Genomic DNA, 23069 nt, shown 5'->3' with positions numbered 1-23069 from the left:
GTCTTGGGATTGAGCCCTGCATTGGGCTCTCTGCTCAGTGGGGAGCCTGCTTTCCCCTCTATCTCTCAATGCCTGCTTCTCTGCCTACTTACGATCTGTCTGTCAAATAAATAAAATCTTAAAAAAAAGAAATGAGGAAGTTTGCTTGCCAAGTATCAGCTTTGGGTGCCAGGCTATAGATCAGTCTTGAGTCATGACCCTGCCCAGATATTAATAACTTTGCTTAACAAAATCATTTGTTTCAGCCGTCTGTGAACTCATTTAAATACATCTTGTACTTGAATTCTGCAAGTATCCCCTGAATAATAATGTATGTACTTTTGTTATAAAATACACCTAAAGGCATATTCTTTATGATTAAGCTTGAAATTCCTTCAGGTTTCACAAACAAGTCATATAAAACCAGGGAGAAAACTTCTTCATGTAATGAAGACATATGCTCGGATATTCGGCTGGTGAGTCAGATTGCCTGAAGTGGATAAGTCCTACTTCTGCGATCTTTCTCTTCTCAGAGTGTTCTGTGGAGGTGTGGTCTCACAAGTGTAGATCTCTTGAGGCAGAATTGTTACTTATATGTGTGTAGATGTCTGTGCACATATCCTACCTATAAATATAGAATGATGTGAGGCTCAGTCACTAAATTCAGCCTGTGAGGTTGCTCCTATGTTACATGACAAATAGACAGAATTTGTTATGCATTGTAGTGAAGCTGTGGAAGTGAGGTTATTTTTTTTAAATTTTTTTAATGCTTGCACATTTATAGTTAACTTGTTTAATGAAAATCTAATGGTTAGTAACATTGTTTTCAGATGGTGTCATTGTTATTATTTGGAATAATCTCTGGGAAGTTTCTCTGCATGCCCCCCCAGATTTAAGCCCATATTGTATTCCAGTCTTCCTCACTCCCTCCCTTCCTCATTTGTCAATGGCAATTTCTAATTTGATAGATGACTTCTAATAAGATTGTAGTGGATTAAATTATTTTTACTTACAAAAGCTTCACATTATTTACTTTTCATTCATTTCCATATATTTACAAACTTAAAATTGTACCAAACACATATCTTAGACAACATTTTCTATATTTCAACATGTATAATTCTCCCTTTTTATTACGGAAAAATAGCCATATTCAAGCTAAGGTAGAAAATAAAGCAAAAGAAACTGACCATAATTCTTCAATTCTCATAGTGAAAGGTTTTTTTTTTTTAATTTCTACATATGCTTCATCCCTCTCTGTCCACTCTGTTGACTCCAAGGCCTAGAGACTGTATCAGGTAATGTGTACAAACTCATAGTTTGTCATGTCTGATCTGTCTTTACCACTTAAGGAGCTTTTCCTTTATAGGTGCTGTTGGCTCCTTGCATCCTGGGGATCGTGGGTAAATGTTGCCAGCCCTGAGATAACCACTAATGCTGAGAACAGGACCCACGTCTCACTGTTAATGTCCACATGCCTAGCATTGTGTCTGATATATGGGAGAGGCCTAAAAAACATTTATTGAATGAATAAATGCTTGATTAAAAGGTGTTGGTAATGAGGGCAGTAAATGTAGGGTAGTGATTTGATGTACTGAGTTGCTGTTAACTTCGATACAGATAGTCATGAAAGAGGCAGTAATTCCAGGGATCAGAGTGTAAAGGAAATGATGGACTTGAGGGAATGGCTGTAACATGCCCATGCCTATAGATACATATCTGGGATGTTTCTTTTTTTCTTTTCTTTCTTTCTTTTTTTTTTTTTTTTAAGATTTTATTTATTTGTCAGAGAGAGAGTGAGAGCACAAACAGGGGGAGCGGCATGAAGAGGGAGAGGGAGAAGCAGGCTCCCCACTGAGCAGGGAGCCCGATGCGGGATTCGATTCCAGAACCCTGGGATCATGACCTGAGCCCATGCTTAACCGACTGAGCTACCCAGGTGTCCTTATCCAGGATGTCTTATAAGAAATGTTTTCTGTCCCTCAGTAAAGGAACTAACTGTTAAAAAGGTTCTGTTTATTTTATTTGGCTTTATTCCAATCCCCAAAATACGCAGAACCTTAGGAGCAGAATGAATGTAAAATATTTAAAATACCTGGGGTACTTGATACAGCTTATTTATTATTGCTTATGTTGTTAGAAAAGGTTTTATTGAATAATTAATGTATGAAGTTATCATGTCAGAATCATGAAGGAGTCATGCAAAAGGGTGGCTTTATTTATTTATTTTTTTAAATTTTATTTATTTGAGAGAGAGAGTAAGAAAGAGCATGAGAGGGGAGGAGGTCAGAGGGAGGAGCAGACTCCCCATGGAGCTGGGAGCCCAGTGTGGACTTGATCCTGGGACTCTGGGTTCATGACCTGAGCTGACAGCAGTTGCCCAGTCAGCTGAGCCACCCAGGTGCCCCTGAAAGAGTGGCTTTAAAACAAAAGAGACCAACAGAGAGCTTGTACTACACACCTGTTAGAATGGTTGAATTTTGAACCACTGACCGCATGCCAGGGAGGGTGTGAAGCATCAGGAACTCTCATCCGTTGCTGGTGGAAATGCAGAATGGTGCAGCCACTTCGGAACTTAGTTTTGAGGTTTCTTATAAAAGTAAACTGTAAGATCTGGTGATTGCAGTCCTTGGTTTTATCCCGGAGGAGTTGAAAACTTGTGTTTTCAACAAAAACCTGTACAAGGATACTTAAAACAGCTTTATTCATAGCTACCAGCTACCAAAACTTGGGGGACACTAAGATGTCCCTCAGTAGATGACTGGATAAATAAACCATGGGATAGCCAGACAAAGGGATATGGGTATGGAGTCTAAAAGGAAATGCGGTATGGAGGCATGAAGAGACTTGGAAGAACCTTAAATGCATATTAGTAAGTGGAAGAAGCCAGTGGGAAAGGCCATGTACTGTGTGATTACAGCATAGAATCCAGAAGAGATAAGACATTCTGGAAACAGTAATGTCTGAAGACAGTAAAAAGATCAGTGGTTGCTAGGGGTGGAGGAGAGGCAGAGAAATGCATAGCATGTAGACATTTTTAGGGCAGTGAACGTAACTCTGATACTGTCGTGGTGGATATGTCATTATACATTTGTCCAAACTGATAGAATGTACCAAGAATGAACTGTAAGGTGGACTGTGGACTTCGGGTTGTCATGATGTGTCAGTGTGGGTTCTTCAGTTCTAAGAAACGCAGCACCCCGGTGGGGGTGATGATAGTGGGGGAGGTTTGCATGTGTGGGGGCAAGAGGTAGGTGGGAAATGCTTTTGTAAACCTGAAACAACTCTAAAAAATAGAAGACCCAGTAAGTAGCAAAAAATGTTAACCGTGACAGTCTCTTAAGTTGGAGATTTCAGAGAAGTTCATGAGGCAGCTTGGTCACAGTGTGGCCAGAAAGTCTTCTGGGCTGGGACTCGGGCAGTGGGCTGGAAGCCTGGCTGCTTCCGGGGGAGCTCATGCTCCAGACTTGAGCTGGACTTGGAGCACGAAGAACAGAGGTATCTGATGGCACCCAGTTTATCAGGGTGGCCTGCCTAGCATCTTCTGTGTGAGGGGAAAGTCCAGCTCCTAAGAGGCCCTGAGCCAGCGAGATGTCTCTCTCTTGTTTCCTCCCTTTTCCTTCTGTGGCAAAGTCACAGCCTTGTTTGACTCAACACGGTTCAAGCACTGGGCCATCCTTCTGGTTATCTAATAAATGGAGGAGGGGTTTGTTATGATGTGAAAATACAAAGAACGATTGGGCTACAGCTTTTATGCAGTTAAGGTACTTTAGACATTGAAGGTCTGTAAATCATTACATGATTCTGGTAGTAGTAGTCAAAATAGACACGGATCACAGACACAGCCCAAATGGGAACATTTTTGACAGGTCTGGAACTTAATTGCTTTTTAATGTCAGTCAAATGGATTACACTTTGGTTTCTTGGCCAGGCTTCTATAGGCCTATTAAAATCCTATGAAGTTGAAAATACGATACTTGATACTTGTAAAATGTGTAAACAGCATAGCCTTTTTGCCGTGTAGTTAAGAAGTTAAGAATAGGAAATTTCAGTTTGGTGTTTCTCAAAAACAGTTAAGTGGTGAGACTCCAGTTCTCTCTTAAAATTTCCATTAGTTCCAGAGTTTTTACTGAACAGCTTCTTTTACACATCACATCCAAGGAGGCGACCCTGTACTGGTTCACGGTCCGAGGCTGCGTGTAGTCAGATAGCTAGGCATATTAGTTTGCTAGGACTGCCGTAACAAAATGCCACACACTGCACAGTCGAAGTCACAGAAGTTTATTTTCTCAGACTTAGGAAAGCCAGGAGCCCAAGAGCAGGGTGCCTGGGTTTCCTTCTGCAGCGTGTGTTCTTCGCTTGCGGACGGCCGTCTCATTGCTGTGTCTTCACATGTCAGCCCTTGGTCTGTGTGAGGCCCATGTTTTCATCACTTTTAAAGACTCCAGTCATACAGAATGAGGGCCCATCCACATGACCTCATTTTACCTTAATTGCCTCTCTAATGTTCCTGTTTTCAAATACAGTCACAACCCAAGGGTGTAGGGTTAGGTCTCCAACTTAGGAATTCTTGAGGGATGCCATTGAGCCTATAGCACCAGGAGTTCAGCTAAAGGTTCTTTTCTCAACTTGCAGCAAGGACTCGGCTTCTCCGTTGTAGCTGAGCAATGATGTCTCCTGTGGGCATTGGGTCCAATACTGTCCCCAGCACTGTCCCTTCAGAGCTGGATAGAGGGTGAGGGACTTCTTGGCTCATGCCCCCTCACATTTGCCAGCTTCTTTGTGAGATTGTTGAATTCCTATCTTGGGTATTGCCACATACCTGACTGCTGTCAGCTACTGTATTTTAATTTCATTCATCCTCCACTATTTGCTGAATATTTTTTTTAAACCTCTTTTTTTTTTTTTCAAGTAAGCTCTATGCCCAATGTTTGACGCTCGAACTCAGGACCCCGAGATCGAGAGTCATGAGCTTCACTGAGCCAGCCAGGTACCTCCCTGTGATATATTTTTTTTCTTTTTTGAGAGAGGGTGAGGGGGGGCGCGAGGAAGGGGGCAGACTCCCTACTGAACACGGAGCCCGAAGCAAGGCTCGAACTCAGGAGCCCGAGATTATGACCTGAGCCGAAATCAAGAGTCAAGACACTTAACCAAACTGAGCTGCCCAGGTGCCCCCGCTGTGATCTTTATATATGATGATAATACCTGTACTACTTACAAGTTATTTTCATGTTTGCATGTAACATTGAGTTAGTAAGAGAATAAATAGAAAATATCTTGGAGCTTAGATTTCTTAAGCAGTCTTTGTTTTTCAGGGTGCCTGGGTGTCTCAGTCAGTAAGCATCTGCCTTCAACTCAGGTCTGGCATTGAGTCTCACGTGCGGCTCCCTGTTCAAAGGAGAGTCTGTGTCTCCCCTCTGTGTGTGCTTGCTCTCTCTCTCTCTCTCAAATAAATAAAATATTTAAAAAAAACAAAACAACTTTGTTTTTTAGTTTCTCTAAATACTAGATACTGTCATCACTTGAACATTCATTTTATGTGAAATGTGCATCATTAGACATTTACTAGTGTAGACCTTTTTTATAGTTATAATTTAATTTGTATCCAAATAATCAAAATAATGTATTTGGGTGTTAGTTTAAAAAAGCCATATTCCATAACTTCATATTAATCTATTTTTGACACATGTAAGCACACATTTTAGAATGTCAGTGTGCAATTAGATATTCTTAGCACATGTCATTTGTGAAAAGCACTTTAAATCTAAGTACATTCAATTGAGCATAATTAAAATATCAAGATACACATTCTTCATATACATTTTGCCACTTAATTTTTTAAGTAGCTATAAGTATCTACCATGTGAATTCAAATTAAAGGGAGGTGATTATATTTAATGCTTTTAGTTTAAAATATAGCAGGAATTATGCTATGTTAAAAAAAAAATACACTGCTGTGTTTTCTGTGGACAGCAGATTGATGACAGGATTGATTTTTTTTTTTTTTTTTTTTATTGCATGACTGTTAATAGTTTCTGAATATTCTCAAGACCGTTGCCCAGAATTGTTTGAGGGGTATAGATCATACGAAAGCATGCTTTTTCATCGTGTGAGTTCTTTTGGCTTGACTCCCCAGGTCCCAGGAAAGAATGGTCAGGGACACTATCCAGGTTAGGAAAGAAGGCTTTGGAGAAGGGCTTGTTTAGTTCCTAACAGGTGAAAGAAAATGGATCCTGGAGAAGTATGAACCGGAGCTACTGAACCAGTCCTTTAGATAATGTATTTAGATATACATTTAGATAATGTGTTAAAGCTATAGCTCTCTTCCGTAGCTTAATGATAAGCAGATAGCCTTGGCAACTCATTCTAAGGCATGTGACTTTAAAACCTACTTGTTCATCACTATTGGACCTAAACTATGATAGTTTCATTTTAGTGTGAGGTCACTGTCCTTAGGGCCCTAGGGTATGTTGCCTTTCTATTTGATTTTTTGAAATTCTGTTTTTAAAAAGTAGATTCACCCCTTCCCACAATAAAATTACCTGTGCGGCATCAGAAGTGTCAACAGTGAGCTTCATCATTACTAACATGGCAAGAGAAATTGTGAGAAAGAAGAAGAAATCAAGCTTACAGTAGTCTCTGGTCAATGAGCAAAAGCTGGGACAGGAGCCACATTTCAGGTTCTTTGCATTCTCTCTAGTCCATTTCAGAGAGGCGGGTATTAGAGGGAAAAACCCTGTGATTTTACTTCAAGCCGTGAGGAGCATGTCACGTGAAAAATTAGAGCATTTGGAAATAATGATGCTTTGTGTCGAGAGAGCCCTGTCCATTTGGGAGGCTTGGTGCTTGGGCCTCACGCTGACATAGTTGCAGCTTGCTCAGTCCCATGCCCCTGGCTGAGCTGGGTTGCCCTCAGCCCTCCTGATGCACAGGTGAACTGATGAAGACGGTGCATTGTAGTCCTGTAGTGGCTGTAGATTACAGCCACTGCAGCTCTCCCAGAGACGTGGATGTTTGGTAGCAGAATGGGACGTCCAGCATTGACTTAGGACAGCTTTAAAGGTCCAAAGGCAGTGGAAGTTGATCTTGGATGGAATGGGCATTTGTGAGGCTTTCCCTATAGCAGTCTCACGGCCTGGTCAGAAGAACGTGCCCCGTGCCTTGTTTTCGGTGGTGGGGAGCTTTGGCGCAGTGCCCAACCTGATCTCCGTCTCCACTGCTTCTGTGACTCATGGTGCTCGTTTCCAGAGTGGTTTGCTGGTATTTGGGGGCCGTCCACAGCTGGATGGAAGTGCAGAAACCAGTTCCCCCAAGAGAGTGGGGGAGACACTGTACTGGTTAGCTACCATGGCTGCTTTACCAGCTCTTTCCTACAGCTGGACAGGACGAGGCTTTTATCAGTAACAGAAGTATTTCAGAATTAGAAGTACCCAAGTTTTGTTGAATGTGAGCTTGGATTTAACTGATAAAGTTAAATGAATTTAAATAAAAACTCTCCCGTTATGTTGAGCATCTCTCCATCACCCATCACTAGGAGAGGTTTTTTTTTTTCCCCCTTGAAACTTTTTTTACTCTAGATTACTACTTCATACAATGTTCAGTATCACGGTGCTTTCCTCAAAAAGAAAGTTTAATTTACAGATTTCTAGGGAAAGACAAAATGGGAGCTCATTGTACTGGCTTTGAGGGCATTTGGTAAGCGAAATTCACCTAAACAGTATTTGCTAATGGTGATCAGTACCGTTGATTGAGTAGCATGCTAAGTACTAGGATACACGCTTTATGTGCACGCTTTCATTTCATCTTTACATAGTCCTATAAATAACTTCTAGAACGTGTGCTCTGTAAGGGTGGGGGCTCTTCTTAGTTCTGTGCACTCTTACACAGCTGCTATAGAGTGGGAACACAATTTCTTTTTAAAAAGTTGCTACAAAATACTTTGTCATACTGACCCTGGTATTCACTACAGTGCATTGGGCAGTGCAGTGTTCTTGCTCAGTACCTGGTAACAGCCCAGGGAAGAGTCCCCATCTCACTGAACTGACTCATTCCTCACCTGCAGGTCCCATGCACTCAGTGGGCTAGGGTCTCAGGAAACCCACTGTGGTGCCTTCTGTGGCTCTGGGTCCTCTCGGACAGGTGCACATCACAGCCGTAACCAGCACATGGGCACACCGCAGCCTACTGTGTCTCCGTCTTTCGGAGTTGAGGCGGGGAATGCATGAGCCATTGCCCTGGACTCATCTTCCAGAAGTCATTAGCTACCTTGTTGACCTGTCTGTGTTGCACATTGGACTAAGCTCACCATAACTTCTGGGGAGCCAGGACATTGTGTTTACTGTTGATTCTCAGAGGTCATTTGTTTTTATGTTTGGTTTATGCTTCAGAACTTTCATGATCTCCGTTTGCTGAATCCTGACCCATTTGATTATATTTTTCTGTATCTTTGGAGCAGAAGGAGTAGGGAAAAGCCCGGTTTCACACCCTGCTTTCCTCTCCTCCCCTACCCGGAACCTGTATGCTGTCTTGTATAAGTGCAACATAACCATTCCCAGTTCTGTCTTCCTTTTCTCCTTAATTACGCTAAATACATTTGCATTCTACCTTGCTTGCTTCCAAATATGATATCGCCTCTCCCTTTCCCTTCCCTTAAAAATGTGGATTATAGGGGCACCTGTGTGGCTTAGCCGTTAAGTGGCTGCCTTCGGCTTAGGCCATGATCCCAGGGTCCTGGGATTGAGTCCCGCATCGGACTCCCTGCTCAGTGGGAAGCCTGCTTCTCCTTCTCCCACTCCCCCTGCTTGTGTTCCCTCTCTCGCTGTGTCTCTCTCTGTCCAATAAATAAATAAAATCTTTAAAAAAAAAAATGTGTATTATACAAACTCTAATTCCCCAGCGTCCATTTTCCCATCTTCCAGGTCACAGATCACACCGTATGCCGGACCTTGCCTCCCTGTGCCGGCAGGCATTGCTGCCATTCCACTGTTGGCTTCTCCCCTCCGGAAGTCCCTTTCTTGACTTCAGTGCCTGGACTTCTGAACACTGTGGTTTGTGGCAGAGGCTTCTCGTCACATCTTCGGTTTCCACTCTGTGTGTTTCATCTCCCTGTAGCCCATGGAAGCTCCTGCCTTTGGTTAGCACAGATGTGGGGAAAGGCTCTCCTCTGTCTCCATCCCTGCTCCCAGCGCACCTTTCCATTGCCTTCCGGAAGTGTCCCCCACCCTTATGTGCCTATGGTCCTGTTACACAGATGTAAAACGCTGGGTCCTTTCTTTGCTCCTACACACTCCTTTGGCCCCGCATTCAGCAGCCAGGCCGGTGCTCGGTACTATGTCTGTTACTTACGCAACCCCTACCCCTTACCTGATCAGTGAAGTTCTGATTCTGGCCTTTTTTTTTTTTTTAAATCTCCCACCTAGTCTGCTTTAGCAGGCCCTAATTGTCTGCCCTGCCTCAGGGCTCTCCTTCCCTCCTGAACCCTCTCCCTTCTGCCATCCGGTCCTCTTTCTGCAACACAGATACTAGTCATGACCTCTCCAGCTCCCAGGCTTGATTCCGGACCTGCTCTCCTCCCGGCACACGCAGTGGAAGGTGCTGTCTGCAGGATGGAGCCCGGGTCTTCAGCGTCGCATTCGAGACGTCCCGTGATTTGGCCCCCGTGGCCTTATCTGCGTTGTCTGTCTCCTAGCCCCGCAGGCCCCGTGTGAGTGGCTGGCAGGTTCTGCGAGCTGCCAGGACGGAACGTGCGGTGCTTCGTGGCGTGAGGGCACGGCCAGCCTCCAGCAGGTGTGCTCTGCGTCCAGGCTCCCCCCTTCCCAGCTTTGTGATTTCGGGCACGTTACATGAGCTCCTTCAGCCTTCTGGTCTCGCTTTGTTCTCTTATAAAACTGGAAGAGTATTGCCCACCTTCTGTGATGAGGACCGAAAGGGAAGATTCTTAACAGCGCTTTTGGCATAGTGCCTGGTACATAGTAAGCACCCAAATAAATGCCAGTGGGTGAAAATGTTGATCTCACCATAGTGATCACTCTTACTAAGATTTCGCTTGGACAGGTGTGGTGTGGGTCTCTGTACCCTGTGAGTGTGGCAGGCCCCCGTCACTGTGCCTTTGTGCCATTCTCCACCTGGATTAGCTAAATCCGAACTGCACGCAGTCACCAGCTGATGTGTTATTTTCTTACATGCCGCCTCCCCACAGTATCCCAGCCAGCAGAAATCTTGCCCTCCTTCAGATTGCCATGGCAATTTGTCTGGACCTTACCTCTTGTATATTATAATTACCTTTCTTCCCATGTGCTGTTTTTTCCTCCTCATAAGGCATGTATTTATCAAGCCCAGTCGAAAATCCTCTGCTCGCAGGCTGTGTAGCCCTTCATAAGTGCTGTATTGGCTTGCTCGCGCTGCTGTAACAGAATACCACAGCCTGGGTGACTTAAACAACATGAATTCATTTTCTCGCCTCCCTGGAGGCTGGAAGTCCAAGCTGGTGTCGGCAGGGTTGGTTTCTTCTGAGGCCTCTTGCCTTGGCTCGATGGTGGTGGCCTTCTCTCTGTGCGCTCACGTGGTCTCTTCTGTGTGCACGTTTGTGTCCGTATCTCAGTTGGCTCTTATGGTACATAGTAGGGCAGCAGTTACGTTGGAGTAGGACCCACTCATACGACCTCTTCTTCCCTTAGCTGCCTTTGGAAAGGGCCTGTCTCAAAATACAGTCACCCTCTGAGGTGCTGAGGGTTAGGACTCACTTCATTCTATGAATTTTTTTGGATACAGTTCAGCCCATAGCAGTTCCTTTAATGTTTTATGCCTCAGTTTTCTCTTCTGTAAAATCTAGAAGAAAGACCTCTGGGAGGGCTGGAGATAGGTAATCCATGCAGAGCAATACCCCAGTGGCCAGTAAGGGGTGCTTCATTAATATTTATTCCTTCACTCTTATTTCAAGCTCCTTGAGAACAGGCATGCTTTCTCACTCACCTCATGTGCTTGGAGTTCTTAGGACAAACTCTGAGCACGATTACTTATGAATATGTGGTGAATCTTTATGATGTGAGTGAAAGCATGATCAGGTAGCAGAGGGAGTCTGCCGTGAGTGCGTGTTTGTCTTTAGACGGATGCACTAGCAGCTACGATTCTGGCGAGAAGGAGCACACCAAGAGATCTGTAGATGAGTCTGTGTGCCCGCGGTAAAGACGACATACCACACAGAGCAAGTCCTAGTGTCGAAGGTCTTCGCCCGTTCTACTTGCCACAGACTCCGGAAAGTCACAGGGAAGTGATCTGTGACGCAGTTCCACACGCACACACAGGATGTCTTCACACAGCCAGGTCTCTCCAGTGATGAGGGACACCAAGCCGGCACACACAGTAGGTGTTCCTGTTGGCAGCCCCTGGAGCCCACTGTCTTTGATCTCCCAGAGGAGGCACAGGGGTAAGGCACTGTGAATGGACAACAGGCCGGGAGTCAGGACAGCCGCAGCCAGCATGCCGCTCAGTGGTCCTGTCGTGGTGATGCCCAGACACTGCACATCTGGTGATAAGCCTCGTCGCTCGGTGCCTCGGGGTCTCCCGTTTCCCTCTAGCTTGACTCCAAAGGACCGATTCATCTTCGGAATCTCTATAAGTGCCACTTTGAATCTGTCTGTTCTTCTTTCTGAGCCCACCTGAGGCAAGGAGCCCATCCTTTTTTCTCGGTATCCCTACCCTCTCTTCCCAGTGTGTCTGTTCCCTGCAGCTGTCTGAAGTGGATCTGACTTTTGCATTGTCCTTAGTGATTAGAATTCACTCTGCTGTGCTCAGAGAATCAGTATCTATTGATTGGCTTGGAGTCAGGGAATGGAGTATTAAGTTCTTATTTTGTATATAACCTGAACTTTGACAAGTGTTTGTACAGATGGAAGAGAACAAGTAAGAAAGCAATTCTGTACCTAAGAATTGTACCTTTACTAATGGCACCACTTGGATCTGTAGAAGTTTGTTGTGAGGTCACATGTAAAATAAAGTTGCTTTCTGAAATAAAGTGGAAAGCTGGCATTAGAAATCCCAGCTGGGGGCGCCTGGGTGGCTCAGTGGGTTGGGCCGCTGCCTTTGGCTTGGGTCGTGATCTCGGGGTGCTGGGATTGAGTCCTGCATTGGGCTCTCTGCTCAGCGGGGGGCCTGCTTCCCTCTGTCTCTCTCTGCCTGCCTCTCCATCTACTTGTGGTTTCTCTCTGTCAAATAAATCTTAAAAAAAAAAAAAAAGAAAGAAAGAAAGCCCAGCTGTAGGAGGCCTGTCTAGCAGCCTCTCCGCATTCAGAGGGATCTGGAGGTGATGCAGTGAAGTCAGGCAATCGTCAGCTCTCACTGCACATCTTACTCCTGCAGGAGCAGTTTGTAAAAGGGTGGTTGCGGAATTTCTTATTTGGCTGGAGTAGGATTTAGAAGTCACTGCTTTTCAGAGCTCTTAAAGTGACTAATATGCAGCTGGAGAGAAGAACCGTCCCTCTTAGGAGACCAGAAAGGAGTCAGGTTTGGAGTCACTACCATGTCCCAAGCACTGTGCTGGCTGCAGTCCGTTCGCCATCTCTTTGGGCCTCGTATGAGGTGAGGTGGTTTGACTCAACCATCAATTTGGGCCTCGTATGAGGTAAGGTGGTTTGACTCAAAGGGACGAGGGGGGTAGGGTTGGTCCTCCCAGGGGACGCTCCGCCTGCAGGCTGTGTGTGCTGCTTTGCGTTTGTTCCCGTGCTGTTCTTTGCGATCAGTGTATGCAGACCGCTTTCCCTTCTGCCCTTGGTAGAGATGCTCTTGCCTACTTCTGAGCTTTTAAAAATCAGTCTCAGAGTAATTCCTACTCCACAAATCTTTCTCAGCAGTTCTGCTCCCATGCATGATTTCAAAATAAGTTTTCATTCATTACTGCAGCTCAAGAGCTTGGATCAAGAAGCACAAACCTGGGGAGGGTATGTGCTTTGGTGAGTGCTGTGAAGTGTGTAAACCTGGTGATTCACAGACCTGTACCCCTGGGGATAAAAATATATGTTTATAAAAAATAAAAAATTAAATTAAAAAAAAAAAAAAGAAGAAGCACAAACCTAATCCTCATTGTGCCATTGGTGCTGTTACTAAGCCGGGTCTGTCTCCGTCTCCTCACCTCCTTCTGCCAACCTTAACTCCTGGCGCGTTGTGTGCAACGATGGAGGTGCAACCCCACAGAATCCTGAAGGGCTGTAGACAGGCTGTGGGTTGGCCCCGCCACCTCCTTGCAGGTCACAGCAGTGTGGAAGCAAAGCTTGGCTCTTCTAAGCCAACGAGAAGAGGGAGCCTAGTGTCTGTGCAGACCAGAAGAACACATTGGCCTCCGGGCGTGTCGCCTCACGCTCTTCTTCCCACTTTACGAGGGCCTTTCTTGGGCCTTTTGATGCATCCGTTCTAGGTTTTTTTCTACCAGAGTTGTTTGCCCCATCTTCTAAGAGTCACCTAGGAGAGCCGGAGGGGGTGGGTAAAACAAGCAAGTGAGAAGGACTGGTCCGTGTGGCAGTCAAGACACTGGGCAATACCGCTGCCTTGGAAACAGTTGTAATGTGGGCAGTGAGTGGAAAGCTTGGTCTGTTTTTAACAAGTGTGTCTTGATTAAGGGATCAAGTTAGTAAAGGTGAAAAAGCAATTTGATTTATAGAGAATTAATGGGTGAACAGATTTTTTTTTTTTTTCTAATGTTGCTATGTATATCAGGTAAGTTATGTAGAGGCATTTGTGGTTTTTTTTGTAGAGGTAATACATGATCTGTGTAGAAGAAATACAAAATAGAGCAGAAAAGAAACCACTTGTATCCTACCAGTCACAAGCACTGCACTGGTGTGTTCTGTGCATGGTGGTAAGGACTAACGGGGACAGCTGGACATGCGTTTCAGTAGGAGGGTTCTTACTTCCCAGGATGTATGTTGAACATTTTCCACAGTATTTTTATCGGCAGCATATAGTACTCATTGCATGGCATACTCAGATTCATTTAATTCATCCCCGATCATTGGGTATGTACGTTATCTCACTTTTGTTTCCGAGTAGTTTAAGTTATACTTCCAAGATCATCTTTGCAGCCACTGTTGGTTAGTACTGGCCCTTTGGTGAGGGCCCATACATTGGCTAATGACGTCAGGGAATCTAGCCAGAAGTAGTTTTGTGTCCTATGAGTCTACATCATGCTTGTTACCGTGATGGCACCAACGGAGCTGTAAAATAGCAGCATCGCCGCTGTGGTGGCATCGCTCTGTGGTAACGTTACTGTGCAGTCAGGATTCTGTACTGTATCCTGCGTCAGCCTGAGTGCGGATGAAATAAAAATTTAATGTATGTGTGACAAGGAATAACAAGTTGAAGTACAGTGGGAAAGAATGTAATTGCTTATAATAAATACAGGCTTAGCTTTGAAATAACTAGCTTAAAATTTCCCTTATAGTACACTTTAAAGATTTCCACCGATGGTCACAGGGGTGGGGCACCCAGTCACTGCTGGAATGAAATAACACACGTTGCTCAAAGTTTGGGCCATGATTGATTTAATGCATATTTTTACTACTTGGACATTTATCTTCGTGAAAAGAGCAATCTTACACAGGTAATACATAAATAAAATTATAAGAATATGCAACTCCATAAAAGGGGGTTTGATGATGGACCTGATTTTTTAAGAGAAGAAAAAAGAGCTTTTATCTACGTTTACATGTTCTCTGGCAATTCTTGAGTCACTGCCAGAGTCAGAAGGTCCGTCATGGGAGAGCCTGTGTCCACCTTGTCTCCTCCTTTTCTGACAAGCAAGTTAGTGTGTCTTGATTTGGATACTCTGATTTTCATTCTCTTGTTGCCTTTGTGCCCTTGGCTTTGAGCCCTGTGATGGCAGCTGCTTGTGCTTCAGGGAATCTTTGTCATTTCCATGTGAAGACACTGGTGAGGCCAGGAGACATCAGTCTCTGTTTTTTTCCTTCTTTCAACCTCTGAGTGAGGGAAATAGGATCTCAGTACCCAAAGTCTCTTTGGCAATAGCTGTATTTTTGATCAGACTCGTCACTGTCTTAATTGTGAAACTATAGACTCTTGAAGATAGAATATTCTGCACTCCGTGAAGGATAATGCCTCCACTCTTCCTAACCCATCTTACCCTTACCCTTCTTTGGTCCTAAATCTTTACTTTTCCTCTCTTTTAGGCAGGAGGCTCCCAGGTCATTTTCACAAATCCTTTGGAAATCGTCAAGATCCGTTTGCAAGTGGCTGGAGAGATCACCACTGGTCCCAGAGTCAGTGCCCTGTCTGTCGTAAGGGACCTGGGGTTCTTTGGGATCTACAAGGTAACTTTCCTTTCAGTCAATTATTAGTTCCGTGTTCAACTTCTAAATTAGCAAATGGGGCAAACTATGTAAGTAAACTTCTCCTCGGCATGAAATCGATTCCTCACATTTTGGTACCTGGAGAAGACATTCCACTGGGGCCCATAGGGCACCTTCATGCCCGCTTTCAAAAAGCCATCCTCAGAATACACTGATCACGGTTGACTGTGAGGTGAATGGCGTCCTGCTGCATACCTTACAGCATCAATGGCAGGGAACTTTCGGTTTTGTTATTGGTGCAAAACCCTAGTTCCCAGTGCTGCCCTCTATGAAGGATAGATGGATCACAGGGTGCCGTTTCTCGGAAGACAGGCTGAGCACTCAGTTCCAGGAAAAGCCTGTACCAGATGGGGAATTTATTTCCTGGTCCTGTACATTCCGGCCCTGTCCGTATGTATTTTTCATTTAGAAAACAGTTTTTTGGAATAATGACAAAAACTGGGCTTTCAGAAAGTTCTTGATATTTGTTATTCACAATTCTCTACCAAAAAGTTGAATTGGAATTTGTTAGAATTAGCTCCATATATGCACAGCTCTAAGGCTTTATGAAACATAAGGTGTTTACCATTTTTCAGTAAGAAGGTTTAAAAAATGTTTTCCGTGGCCAATTTGACTAAGTATAGCTTCAGGAATAAGTAAACCTGAAGTCAGATGTTCACAGAAAATGGTGGTCATTGATTTCCCCACAAATATACAAAATCCCATCATATAAAATTGGTATTACTCTTTTCTGTACATAGGTATCAAGAAATATTCTGTGCAAACTCTTTGTAAAAATTTTGAATCAGTGTTTTGATCACCGCTTTTTGAATCAGCCATTCATGTGGTCTCACGGAGGGCACTGTGTTCATTTGTATCTCACGCTGGCAAGGTGAAGCACTTGCGGGCTCTGTGTGCCTGGTCATCCCTGGAAGTTTTATCCTACAGACACAAAACATTAGGACAGTTGTTTCTTTTCTCCTCTCCCCGGTTCACCCTTAGTGGACATACCTGGTCCCATCGCATAACAACCGATAACTGCTTTTGAGAGTGAACTTCCAGTGCCTGGTTTTGACATCCAGCACAGCATTTGTGACATCCGACTCCCAGGAAGAGTTTTTCTCCCTTTTTTTAAAAACTCAAGCTTTGCAGGTGATCTTGGGAGGCATCCAGTGTTAGTTTAGTAAGAGCTGACGTTGTTTCGAGCAAATTTGCCCTTCCTGGAATGCTACTCTGTACTTCTCAGGGTGAAGGGATTGGAAAAGTACCCCCTGATCCGAGACTTGTTAGAATTGAATATAATGTGACCCCTTCTTTTCTGGGGACCTAGGGGGAAACCTTGCTTTATATTTAGGCATGTGTGGTGTTTAGGAATAAATGTGCTGGTTTTTTAAGTAGCACTTCAAATGTTCAGTGTGTGATTGTGCCGCGGAGAACACTGTTAGAGCCATTTCATCTACCAAATTATTATCCAGCCGCAAAGGAACTCGTCGCTGTATTGTAACGAAGCATAGCATTGATAAATTTGAAGAAAAATCATCTTTTCTAAATTTTTAGGCTCCTTGCAGACTGTAACACGATGTGGCAGCGCGTCATTCTGACAAGACGCCACGCTGTCTTTCAGCGGGCTGTGTGGGGGGAAAGCACTTAGGCGCTATGGCAATGACTGCTATCGAAATGTCTCGAAAGATAAAATGGTAAAAACTTGTTTGATGACACAGAAACGGAGACCGTTAAACTACCTGCAAATGATACAAGACTGAGAGCGAGCCCTTTCCACCTTCACGGCATTTCCAAACCGAAATCCCCTCTCCAGCCCCTGGGAAGGAGCAGTTAGGAGGGCAGAGGCTGCTGAGGACCGCGTCTGTGCTGACGCTGGGGCTCCGAGGTGGCTTGTTTCCACTTCCGGGCTGCAGTTGCTTTCCTGAAATGAGCAGGACCGCTCAAGTTTGAGCAAGAGATCTCTCCCATATAAAGTCGGTTTAATTACTAGCCCGGTGGTTTAATCTAGTTCAGAGGCATTCCACAGGGCTTGGTGCCTTCTTAGAAAACGCCGCTTTTGGTGTAGTGGTAATTACCAAGTGAGGTCACCACCACCTTGAGCTTCGGGAAACTTGATTTCTGTGCAGGAGAGTGAGTTGGCAGTCTCATCCTTTTTGCAGGTCATGGGTGTCATCGGCTCCATCGGCTAAGACGGAGTCTAGACCTCACTCAGCAGAGTTCACCTTTCCGCTCCGTCAGCGGGATCCTCCGTTACAGTATCCCGCAGTTTTGTTTCTGGGGACTGGCTCTCCTCCGGCCCCAGGCCCCACTCACCGTCCCCCAGCCCTCCCTGATCAGAAGTCCTTTAGCAATTCAAGAGCCATCCTTGTCCAGGCATCACAGCTTTTGCATTTCTGTATGGTTTAATGTGATTTTGTTTCAGGATAGCGCTTTTCAGTAATAAAGGTTTTTCTGTTTCTCCTCATCATTGGGTAGAAAAATGCACCTGACCAGGAGTGACCTAATACTTTAGAACTTGTATGCGTCCCTGCCAGTGGGTCTTTAAAAAGGGAGAGGGAGAACTGGTGTCCTTGTCTTAGTGGGGACTGGTGATCTTCATTCTCCTGCCCTCGGGTCTTCTGTTTGCTGTCGTTAACATGACAATGTGGGACCTAGGGGAGTGCTCTGTGAGTGGCTCTGTCTGTGTGGTTAGGCCTGCTGTTTAATCTCGCTTAAATTGGACTTAACCGGTCTTCCATTTTTCTCCTGAATTGACTTGCAAAATGCCCAGCTATTCTGTGACTTCCCAGTAAATGGTAATTGGAATATTTGCTTTAAAAATACATTTACAACTGAAAAAAAAAAAGTGGCTGTGGTAAACATTTCACATTCCTGAGGTTAGAAATAGTTTAGAGCAGATACAGTGAACTCTGCAAACAAAGCCCCCCCTCTTTTGGTAACATTAAGAGATCGAGTCGCTGTGCAGACTAGGTGGGTGATTGAAGTCAGGGCAGGATAATTAACTGCCCCTGCGGGAGCTACTTGAATATAATGTAGTTGGTTTTGCTGTTTTTTTTTTTGGGGGGGGGGGGTTGTTTGTTTTTAACAAAACCTGCAACATACACTACCTTTCTTAAGAATATATGAGGTCTACATAATTTTGTTTAACTGCATAAGCCGCGGGAGCATAAGTAAAATAAATTAAATACATTCTGTCCTGGAAGAGGAGGTGGTATCCATCTTCTGATCCCTCTTCTCTTGGATGGTGCCTTTTCCATAGGAGGCAACAGAGAGCTTTGATAAGGGAATGGATTACACTGTAGGAAGAGAAAAAAACCTCATTTCACATTAAATGGGAACATGGCTGATAGAGGCTACAAAGATGCTTCCTTAAGCAGTGGACCAATTTCTGTCTTTTTCTGAGGACAGTGAGGTCTGTGAGGTCCATGAGGCACTGACAGCCAGGACAGCAAGCATTGTTGGCAGCCGCTTTCCGATTGTTTAATCATGAGTTACGCATCAGCTGTACCCTGGAAAGTGGTTACCTCGGGATGTGGGCTGTGCGTCTGCTGTGTTCTAACCAAAAGCGTTTGTCCCACTGCATTCAGCAGTGTTCAGACACAGTTTTCATATGCATGCGTGCATGTCGCGTATGTCTGTTCGTTCACGGAGTGTACGTGAATGAGCTGTTGGAGCTACTGGCCATAAAATCGGAAAGCAAGTAATGATATATCAGGTACATTCCTATTTCGTCTGCTAGTTGTCTCCAGGAGATGTTGTTTGTGTGTTCTAAAAGTTAAAATCCAAGTTCACATTGCAAAAAAAATAATTCAGGAACGCATGTGAGAAAGATTCTCTCTCTACTACTGCCCGTTTCCTCCTCTTTTCAGAGGATAACCACTCTTCGTTACATACCCTTCAGAAAAGAAAACCTTTCTGTTTACATCAATATTTCTCAATTCTTTTCCTCTCTGATTATCACATACTGGATCAATATCAGTGCTCTGTGTGTGTGTATGTGTGTGTTTTAATGCAAATAGAGTATTTCTAAATACACAGTATTTCTTTTTTTTTAATTGAACTATAGTTGACACACAATGTTATGTGAGTTTGAAATGCACACAATTTACCTTAAAGCTCTTTCCTCAAGAGCTGTGTAGATTTTTTTCTAGAGTTTGTTTTTTTTTTTTAAAGATTTTATTTATTTGACAGAGATCACAGGTAGGCAGAGAGGCAGGCAGAGAGAGAGGAGGAAGCAGGCTCCCCGCTGAGCAGAGAGCCTGATGCGGGGGTTTGATCCCAGGACCCTGAGATCATGACCTGAGCTGAAGACAGAGGCTTAACCCACTGAGCCACCCAGGCGCCCCTCTAGAGCTTTTTTAAGCGGTTTCCTGTTGATAGGTGTTCATGTTGTTTCCAGTTTGTGGGTATTGCCAGCAACAGCAAGGTGAATATCCCTGCGAGATATTTTGACATATTTTTATGAGTATATACAAATGATAAGTTCCCAGCAATTAAAATTTTTAGGTCAAGGGGCATGTGCATATGCATTGTTTTAGTGTTAGTAGATTTTGTTAGATTACAACAGTTTAGCAAATTGAGCTTGATAAAATAGGAGTACATAAGAATAATTACTCAATTTAGTAGTTTTAAAAATATCTATTTTGGGACGCCCGCGTGGCTTAGTGGGTTAAAGCCTCTGTCTTCGGCTCAGGTCATGATCCCAGGGTTCTGGGATCCTGGCCACATTGGGCTCCCTGATCAGCAGGGAACCTGCTTCCCCCCTCTCTCTGCCTGCCTCTCTGCCTACTTGTGATCTCTGTCTGTCAAATAAATAAAAACTTAAAAAAAAAGAATAACGTTTTAAAAAATATTTTTATGAGTTCATGGCCCCACCCGTCGTGCCCTTGGGGACAGTGGTGCCCTGCGAATTTTCTAACACCGAGGGCCACTTCATGGTTTTACAGCCTCTCCATTGCTGATTCTCACCCCTACCTCCCACATTTGTCTTTCCTCTGGGCCTCTGTGAAAGCCTCCTCCTGGGCTTATTCATTTTGATTCTTGACTTCCCTAAATCTGTTGTCCCCAGAATTGATCTGTTTAAAGTGTAATCAGATTAATTGATTGGGAATGCAATCAACATACTTCTGATGAAAGCTGAGTCCCTTCCCTGCTCAGAGGTTGGTGGGTAGAAAACGTCACCCTTGAAGAAAACAGATTTTTGTTTTTGGGGAGGCGGAGGGATGGGCAAAATGGGTGAAGAAGAGGGGGAGGTACGGCTTCTAGTTATGGAGCACATCAGCTGCAGGGATAAAAGTCACAGCATAAGGATTGAGTCAGTGACCCTGCAGTAGAGTTGTGTGGTGACCTCTGGTAGCCACACTTGAGGTGAGCTCAGCATATACAGAGACGTTGAATCACTGTGTTGTACACCTGAAACGAAGGTAATAATTGTGTCAGCTCTACTAATAAATAAATAAATAATTAAAAAACCTTGCACATCTCTGACATCAGAAGGGAAAGGAGGCAGGTGAGTGGAGAAGGGCCAAGGCAGGGTGGGATGTGGTGGGGGGGGATACATTTTAATAGGGTGATCCATGGAGCCTCTCAGATGAGATGATATTTGAGCAGAAACCAGAGGAAATGAGAAATAAGTGTGCCCTACAGAAACTGGGGTCCCTGATGGAAAACCATCTAGCAGGTTCCTGCTGCACTTAGAATAGAGTCCCAGCTCCTCCCCGGTGGGCCTGTCTTCTCCACCCTCCATTTTGTGCCATCCTCTTCTAGCTACACTGGCTGCCTTTCTTTTATTCAGGTATTCCAAGTTCACTCCCTCTGCCTGAAGGTTCTTCCCTTCACGTCTTAGGTCAGCAGAGGCTTGCTCGGAAAAACAGCCGGGTCGCTCACTGTCCCTAGTGCCATCTTCCAGTTCTGTTCAGGGAACCCAGTACCATCTGCTGGTTGTAGATGTGGTTGTGTGTTTGTGTCTGCTCGTCTAGAGTGTACTCTGATACCAGAGAGCTAGCTTTTTCACTGCTGTTTGTAACCGTTTGTGGCACATAAATAGACATTTGATAAATATTTCTTGAGCAAATGAATGGCAAGCAAAAGCCAGGTGTTCCCAAGTTACAAACAAGGATATTAGAGCGCAGAAAGTGAGTGAATTGGCAAGTAGTGACCAAAGATTATGGTACCAGGGATATCAAATGTAAAGAAAGTATCTGATTGAGAGCTTGATTTCGTATTTCTGGAGTCTCCCATTCCTTCACCTAGCAAGCTCTGCACTGGGCACTGGGGATACAAACAAAAATGCATGGTTTCCTAAGAAGTTCACCATCACATGGAGCAGTCAAACAGGTAAAAAGATCCTTGGAATACAGCATGTGTGCAGTTGGGAAGGGCTGTCAGGGAGTGTACGACGTGGTCCCTGGGGAAGTGGGGCTGACTCAGTGGCAAGGACAGAAAGGCTTTCCGAAGGGGAGGTAGCCTTAAAGGAGGAGTCATTTTTCACCAGTGGAAGGCAAAGACAAAAGGTGTGATCAGGATAGTGTTTGAAGAAGGATAATTCAGTTTCAGTATGGACATGCCACGTAGGAGCTTAAGATTGAAGGTGGGTGGCTTGTTAGGAGGATCTAGGCTGGGGATGGTGGGAAATGATGGTGGAGATAGAGGGATAGAGGGGATATGTTTGGGGTTTTTTGTTTTTTATCAGTTTAAAATTTAGATATGTTTGCCATATATATATAGATAGATAAAAATTACAAATATATATATATATATATATTTGTATCAAGTTTTATTTTCAGTGAGAGAGGGGATATATTTGAAGGATGCTTGAGAATCCGTCTCATAAATTCTTGGAAAGTGTGCAAAGTGAAAAATAAAGATTAAAAGATGACTCCCAGGTTTCTGGCTTGAGCACCTGGATACAGTAAACTTTAGAATTTTCTGATATTTAAGAAGCTGCAGAAACTTCACAAGACCTTCTTTTTTTTTTTTTTTTTTAAATATTTTATTTATTTATTTGACAGAGAGAGATCACAAGTAGGCAGAGAGGCAGGCAGAGAGAGAGGAAGGGAAGCAGGCTCCTTGCTGAGCAGAGAGCCCAATGCGGGACTCGATCCCAGCACCCTGAGATCATGACCTGAGCCGAAGGCAGCGGCTTAACCCACTGAGCCACCCAGGCGCCCTTCACAAGACCTTCTATCTGGTGTTACCTTTCTAATTGAGATGAGAAGCCCAAAAATCTTGGTTTTACCCAGGTGACTTAGTAGGCAGGGGTAGGGCTACAAGACTCCTGTCTCCTGACTCCCTGTGTGGTGTTTGCCCTGCCCTGCCTTTCTGAGTATAAAACCAAAGCTGTGTCAGACCTTGTCAGAGGGCTGGGGACCTGAAAGGCTCTTTTAAGGGTCATATGCATGTGTGAAACTAGGAGAGTGGGTAATATCTCCAAGCCGATGGGACACCAGTGATGCAACGTGGAGACCACCCGCATCTAGGTGCCAAAAAGAAGAATGGATGGAAAAAACTAGAAGCAGCTCTCAGGTGGAAAACTGAAATGAACTGTTGTTAGTAGGAGTTGGTGGAGGGATAAAGTACAGAGGAGGGGGGTAGCAGTGAGTGGTATTAAGTGCAACAGAGACCAGACAGGATAAAGCCCAAGAAAAAAGGTCTTTGAACTTAAAGATGGAGGTCAGCAGTTATTTTTAAAAAATCAATTTAAGTAGAATGGCAGAAGTAGAAACCTATATGAGAAAATATTAGCAGCTACAG

General features: G+C 44.3%; 1 protein-coding gene across 4 annotated transcripts in view; it reads left to right on the top strand.

Annotated features, from left to right (window-relative positions):
• SLC25A13 (solute carrier family 25 member 13) overlaps positions 1–23069 on the top strand; it is a 180364-nt gene that overhangs the window by 130659 nt on the left and 26636 nt on the right. For 3 of the 4 annotated variants that reach the window (XM_059171174.1, XM_059171173.1, XM_059171177.1), the window contains one exon: positions 15156–15296. The exons of the other annotated variant lie outside the window; for it this stretch is intronic. In XM_059171174.1, the coding sequence (XP_059027157.1) occupies positions 15156–15296 (141 nt within the window). The remainder of the gene's footprint in view (positions 1–15155; positions 15297–23069) is intronic. 4 annotated transcript variants of the gene reach the window in all.

Source organism: Mustela lutreola, chromosome 4, assembly GCF_030435805.1.
Source record: "Mustela lutreola isolate mMusLut2 chromosome 4, mMusLut2.pri, whole genome shotgun sequence".
NCBI classification, from domain to species: Eukaryota; Metazoa; Chordata; class Mammalia; order Carnivora; family Mustelidae; genus Mustela; species Mustela lutreola.
The sequence above is the reverse complement of the archived record's forward strand: the minus strand, read 5'-3'. Positions and strand labels throughout refer to the sequence as shown.